The sequence below is a fragment of the Pyrus communis genome, chromosome 12 (genome assembly GCF_041283825.1).
Source record: "Pyrus communis isolate YQ-2024b chromosome 12, ASM4128382v1, whole genome shotgun sequence".
Taxonomy (NCBI): domain Eukaryota; kingdom Viridiplantae; phylum Streptophyta; class Magnoliopsida; order Rosales; family Rosaceae; genus Pyrus; species Pyrus communis.
This window is the reverse complement of record NC_142576.1, coordinates 22,542,196-22,549,524: the sequence shown is the minus strand read 5'-3', so window position 1 is coordinate 22,549,524 and position 7,329 is coordinate 22,542,196. Positions and strand designations below refer to the sequence as shown.

General features: G+C 39.4%; 1 protein-coding gene across 1 annotated transcript; it reads left to right on the top strand.

Annotated features, from left to right (window-relative positions):
- Positions 1-237: 237 nt before the first annotated feature.
- LOC137746193 (E3 ubiquitin-protein ligase PUB24) lies at positions 238-1,774 on the top strand. Its single transcript, XM_068486266.2, has one exon. It carries the CDS (start codon positions 448-450, stop codon positions 1,657-1,659), a length of 1,212 nt encoding a protein of 403 aa, XP_068342367.2. The 5' UTR covers positions 238-447; the 3' UTR covers positions 1,660-1,774.
- Positions 1,775-7,329: the final 5,555 nt, after the last annotated feature.

Sequence of the window (7,329 nt, the reverse complement as noted above, 5' to 3'; positions counted from 1 at the left end):
CATATATATTTGACTCGAATAAAAAAGGAGAATGACATTAAAGGTCCCAGTCCATTGCTCCTCACCATTCCGTGTTCCTTTTAATTTGAAGCTCTGAACATCTGGCCACACTTTTCTTCCTTTTGACTACTCAACGCTGGCCTTAGAATGGACTCGTATTACCTGCTAGCTAGTATAATTGTCCCAATCACACTCCATATATATAGATGTATGACGACTCCATGGAAATACCCCTACTCTCTCTCTCTCTCTCTCTCTCTCTCTCTCTCATCACCTTGGTTAATTATATAGCCGCATACTCTTACCACCTCCCACAAGAACAAAACTTTCCCTCCTTCCACACAATGTATCAATATCTTCATCATTTAATCTAATTTCCAGCTTCTTAGTTCTTATCCCCTCCATCAAATTTTGTCATTTGTTAATTATACAACCACTTTTTTTTTCATGGATGATATAGAAGTTCCTCAGTATTTCATCTGCCCAATATCTCTTCAGATCATGAAAGACCCTGTGACAACCATTACAGGTATCACGTATGACCGGGAGAGCATCGAGCACTGGCTATTCCAGAGCAAGAACATCACATGTCCTGCCACCAAACAGCCGCTCCCGAAAGACTCCGAACTAACCCCCAACCACACGTTGCGCCGCTTAATTCAGGCGTGGTGCACTGACAATGCCTCCTACGGCATTGATCGAATACCAACTCCGAAACCACCTCTCAACAAGGCTCAAGTCCTCAAACTCCTCAAGGACCTTTGGCACCCTCAGCTCCAGCTGAAGATTATTCAAAAGTTGGAGCTCCTCGCGGTGGAAAACGAAGGGAATAGGAAGTACATGGTGGAAGCCGGAGTGGCTAAGGCCATGTTGTTTTTCATTACAAACATATGTTACAAGAACGGCCAGGTGGATGGCCTAGAAGACGCCCTTAGCATACTTCACTTTGTTCGGATTTCGTCCGAAGAATTAAACCGTCTCTTTATGGAAAACGATCAGATCATCAATTCGTTGACATGGGTTTTTGGTTGCGAAACGGAGAATCAAATCGCGGTCAGTACGCATGCGGTGTTGGTGCTCAAAAATATCATCCAAAAGGCAAACTCAACCGTGCTGGAAACCCTAAACCCTAATTTTTTTAAGAAACTTGTTGGGATTTTGAGAAATGGGGTCACACAACAAGGGGTGAATGCAGCTCTACATGTCATGTTAGACGCTTGTCCTTGGGGAAGAAATCGAATCAAGATGGTCGAAGCCGGGGCTGTTTACGAGCTCATCGAGCTTGAATTTGGTGCTCCAGAAAAGAGAACAACAGAGCTCATTTTTGGTATATTGTTTCATTTGTGTTCTTGTGCTGATGGGAGAGCCCAGTTTCTTAGTCACAAAGGAGGCATCTCTGTTGTGTCAAAGAGACTCCTTAGGGTTTCTCCAACAACTGATGACCGAGCAGTTTTGATCCTTTCTATGGTAAGCAAGTACTCAGGAACCAACTTGGTGCTTCAGGAGATGTTGGAGGTTGGAGCTGTGCGTAGGCTTTGTACTTTGCTCCAAGTTGACTGTGCTCCATACTTGAAAGACAAAGCAAGGGAAATCCTTAAATCACATCATGAGGAGTGGAAGAACTGTCCTTGTCTTGGTATGTCTCTGTATCCCAGATGACCAAATACAAAATGTGTTCATACAAATTAAGTTTACCTGCCATGGTATTTATGTTAAATGCAATTTGTTGAACAAACAAATTAAGAAGAAAGAAGGAGAACGAGGTTATTATGTATTGTCTGAGTAGTTTTTTTTTTTTCTTTTTTTTGCAAGTATATAATTGTACTTCTTATGAGAATCTTGGAATTAACTTATGTCCATTTTATAAAGAATTAAACATAAAAATTAACTTGACCACGATAAACTCTTTCTCTGTTGTGTAATTATTTCAAAACGTCCATAAAAATTAGGAATCTTTGATTTAATTCAATCAAAACTTACAATATTAAAAATATACCACACATTTATTTGAAATAGAAAATTAGAATTTCCTACAGTTTTTCTATATCATTTAGATTAAACATCTGTATCTTTTTAAAATTTGATTAAAGTGCTTTGACCAATAATCACCTCTATTTTTAAAATTAAAATACTTTTTTGAATTTATCATTTTATCGGCATGATGCTCTTTTCCTTATTTAGTGGAGATATTAGTAATTAAACTATATTTTCTCTTCTTCCAAATATATTTTTTCGATCATAGTTTTTTATTTTTTTATTTTTTGTTATGCAAACATTTAATATTATTTCTTTTTCCAAATGATTTTTTTCTTTTTTCAAATAGTTGGTGATCAACATAAAAGCTCCGTGTAATGTTTTCAATTTTTTTTTGTGAAATTATATATTTTTTTTCTTCTGTTTTTTCAAGTATAGTTGTTGACGAATTATTATTAGGTACAATAAATTACGTATATATTATCTGCGGGTACGTTTGAATTTACAAATATAATTAATTGGTATGTTTATTTGCAATTTTGGTACATTTGATTTGATACTTATTGTTAATATTGGTACATTATTTTTATTTTGGTACGTTTAATTTTGTACACATTGTGTATTGGTACGTTTATATTATTCTCAATCCTATGTTTTCTTAACGTACTAAATGTGCAAATAGCACTAAAATTATAACAAAAAAAAGTTTAATCAAATCACTCAAATGCATGAATGTTTGATCTAGAAAATTCAAAACTGAGGCGCCTATATCAAAAGATCCCTATTTTAAATTATAGGAGGCCAATGACTTTCCAAATACACTAATCACTAATGCACCCAATAAAAGACAAAAATTACTGCTATACTGCTAGTACATATGTTCAACTAGAAGTCCATTTTTAAAAGAGTAATGATATTCTTACCACATTTTTTTACCATCTTAGGTAGCATATGAGTTGGACAAGCTACATTATTTAATTTCAATCTTTTTATTAATTAAAACACTTAAATAATCTTAGGTGGAAGAATGAGACTCTTGTATACCACAATCATCATTTAATTAACAATCTTTTTATTAATTATTAATTAACATTTTGAAATTAAATGCTAATTAATTTAGATGATGTGGCTATCCACATCAGATGCCACCTAAGGTGGTATACAATTGTGGCACAAAAATATGGTAAGAATAGCATTATTGTTTGGGTAAATTACATAATATCCCCTCAGGTTTGAGGTCTATTATTTAAAACATTTCACTTTCATACATCACATACTATTTTATTTCAATATAATACATCCGTTACATTTTCCATCCATTGGTTCGTTAAGAGATGACGTGGTTGCCACATTTGTGCTAATGTGGCAGCCATGTGGCAAAAAAATAATTTTTTATACATTAAAAATATTATAATATTAACCCTATTATAAAAAATTATAAATTAAAAAAAAAAAAACCAGAAAAACCCAAACCTAGAAATCATTCCCCGCAACCCCATATCCCACCCCCACCCCTACCCATCTCTTCCTTCCCGTACGTCTATCCCCCTTCACGCCTCCATCCATCCCCTCCACCCATCCACCCCTCCACCCGAGCACCCCTCAGCGCGTCCCAGCTCAACCTCTCTCTCTCTCTGTAAAATGTGGAATTTGAGATGCGGGTGTGGTTTTTGAGGTCTAGTGTTTGAGATCTTGGAGGGTGGAAAAACGACGCCGAATCATTACGCCATGGACGAAGCAACTCGCACGGTGTTTTACGAGACACAGCGTCACATTATGAGGCTCTACACTCCCAATTACCCTCCTCAGTAGGTTCTTAATGTTCTTGAATTTCGAGTGAACTCACTCCACACCAAGCTCCAGCTGGCACTTCAGGGGATAAAAAGAGGGGAACTCGAGCCCATGCACGCCGAGATCCAACCCCAGGACCTCTCCACCCCTGTGGTCTCTGGTGTTAGCTAGGGCAGCGGCGAGTACTTCTCCAGGATCAGCGTCGGGACTCCAGCGAAGTCGTTCTACATGGTGCTCGACACCGGCAGCGACGGCAACTGGCTTCAGTGCAGCCCCTGCTCCGATTGCTACCAACAATCTGACCCGATTTTCAACCCAGCCGGATCTTCCACCTACAGCCAGCTCTCGGGCTCGATTAACAAAATCGCGTTGGGATGCGGACACGATAACGAGGGATTAGGTGATGAGAGTGGAGAAGAGGAAAGTGGTTGGGAGGCTCGGCTCAGGAGGGAGAAGAAGGGTGGGGAGAGGTTGTGGGGAAGGTGGGGTGGGTTCTGCGATTTTTAGTTTTTTTTTTTTTTTTTTTTTTTGAGAAGATTTAGGTTTTTAAAAAAAATAAAAGTTTAAATTTTTTTGCCACGTGGCAGCCACATGGTACAAATGTGGCAGCCACGTCATCTCTTAACGGATTAATGGATGAAAAGTGTAACAGAGGTACTATATTGAAATAAAATAGTAGGTGAGGTATGAAAGTGAAATGTTTTAAAGTTGTTGTATGGGGTTATAATAGACTTCAAACCTGAGGGGGTATTATATAATTTACCCTTATTGTTTTTAAAATTTGCATAATTTGGGAATAAGTGCCGTTTAGGTTTGATTATTTGGAGATGCTTCCCAATGAGTGCATATTTTACTATCTATTTTAATCTGAAAGTTAGAATTTTCTGATGAAATTTTGAATGTAAATAAAACGACTTACTTGGATTTGTGCCCTTATGACTAGATAATGAGAAGGAAACGCTCATAATATATCTGTGAAATTTCTAGTCGAAATGTGAGTTGCTGGAGCTTTAATCTTTTGAATTAATATGTGGCCATTATCTAAATTCATTTTGTTTTCATAACTTTTTAGTATGTTCTCCGTTTCTCCGTGGTAAATAGCTGTTGATATTCATATCCTTATTTGGATGGGCCATATTGTTTTGCTTCCACGTGACCATCCAAATCAATACCTACAGAACATGTGATGTTCACTCTTGTATGCTCCAAAATAGAAGGAAGAAGGGGTGGCGTTTCTTTCTAAATTCCAAGCGGTCAGCGACCTGAAAGTGGGATTTCAACTGAACCAAAACTAGAGAGATGTAACATCCGCTTTCTAAATCATGTTCCAGTTTGTGGGTTGTATTCGGCCTTGCAAATTGGGGAGTTTTAGTTGTTGTGCGTTTTGGTCAGCTTTCAAAGGGGACGGTGATCAATTTGGTGACATTGTAGCTGCGAATTCGGCCGAGAATGGAAAAAGGAAACATTGCAGTTTTTTTTTTTTTTTTGTCAAACGATAAATTTGTTAGATGGAGTTCAAACCATACCGTACTGCAAAGGCAACACTCTTCTTAGAGGGGCCACTTGCAGGAAACATAGGAGTTGGGTTCAAATATTTCAGGACTCACTAGTTTGAAGTCTAAACTAACTAGTGAAAGCAAGCGTATGATCGGAAATTCCATCTCATGTCTGAGCGAGGCGAGGCAGTGGCGATCTCGATCTGAGTGAGGCGGTGGCGAATCTCGTGTCTCGTGAGTGCCTTCTGCGGTGGCGAATCTTGGCCCTAATTTTATTTTTTCTGCTCCTGGTCTGCCGGGAAGCAGAGAAAAACCTGAATCGATTGGTATGAAACAAATTCGTACCGACAACCAGCTTGAGAGAGAGAGGTGTCCACGATGGATCTTGCGACCAACTGTCCTCTGGAACCACTTCCAAAAATGGACTTCAAGGCCAAACTGATGGGTTTTGTAGATGCTAACCCACAGATTGAAGGGATTCCAGGTGAGGAGACTGACCAATTTAAAATTGGAGATGGGGATTTTGAAACCTATGAGGAAACACGTGGACCTTGCATAAAGTTCACTGATTCAGTCAAATCTCGACTTCTTCGTCCATGGCGAAATGCCATTATTATCAAGATCATGGGTAAGTCTCATACTCACAATTTCGTCCTTGGCCGTTTGCAACAATGGTGGAGCACGCTCCAAGGGCGTTTCTCGCTAATTGATTTGGAAAATAACTTCTTTATTGTGAAATTTGTTCTAGAAAGTGATATGAAGAATATTTTGTGCGGAGGACCTTGGATTATTGCAGGACAATATGTGGTTATGCAAAAATGGAGAGCTGGGTTTGACCCTCATAGTGAGTCGATCAACCGTATGGCTGTCTGGGTGAGAATTGTTGGGCTACACGTTGAGTGGTTCAATCCGGAAGCCATGAAAAGAATTGGGGACCTCATTGGCACAACTCTTCGTGTTGATGCGCACACTGCCTCCCAAGTTAGAGGCAAATATGCTAGAGTTTGTGTTGAATTGGACTTAACAAAGTCCCTAATTGCTAATGTCAAAGTTGAAAACTGTTGGTATGTTGTGGAGTATGAGGGTCTGCACCTTGTTTGTTTCAACTGTGGTTGCTATGGTCATCGTCGTGAAGAGTGTCCTTCTTTGATTAGGAAACAGTCTACAACTCCTGTTCCAGATGCAGAGACCATCCAACCTATGGATGAGGGGTCAGTTCAAGACCAAGTTATGAGTTCAAATGGTGATAAATCAGATAAGAGCTGCCCTACTGAGGCTAGGAAGGTTATGAAGACTCATGATTCTCCATTGATTGGGCCCTGGAGTATTGTGACATATAATCGTCGGGCCAAGCCAACCAATATCCATGAGTTGGACCAAAATGCCAGGAAGTCGAATAATTCTGGCTCAAGATTCTGTCCTCTACATGTAGAGGATGTTGAGCCGAATACTATTGACAAAGCTAAGTCTGTACAGGGCAAGGAACATACAATGGAGAATACCATGGGATTTGAAAAGAAGAAACAAAAAAGAGGCAGACCTAGGAAGGCTCTAGGGGACATCTCTAACAAGGAGAAGGGAGGCTCTAGTGGTTTTAGTATGGGGGCGGCTAGTGCCAAATTAAATCTTGGAAGCACCTCGTCCCCGCAGTCAAAATCCTCTCTGAGGAAAACCAATGCCAAGTCTAAGATTGCCACAAATCCGTCCAACGGCGTCCAAGTTAATGGCATGGACATTCAAGAAAGTGAGTTGGGGAGTTTTAACTTTAATGTTGCTGATCCTCAAGCTGCCAATGACGTAGCAGACAAAAATACCCAAATTTATGGGCATGAACCGCCGGATATTGATAAAAATGATACGGATATGTCGGGTGGGAATTTGCTGGAGAATGGAAGACATGTTATTGATGGCTTTGTGTCTGTAGAGAAAGATAGGCTTCAAGAAGCCATGATTGATGTTCAAACTGGTGTGGTGGGTGTCACCTCTACTCTGGTAGAGGCGTCGATATCCTCATTTTGACTGGGTCCATACCCCAGGTATTCCATATCCTACTGATTTTATGATGATT

Excerpts from the sequence above, each read along its gene's own strand:
- LOC137746193 (XM_068486266.2), top strand. The coding sequence starts at position 448 with ATGGATGATATAGAAGTTCCTCAGTATTTCATCTGCCCAATATCTCTT.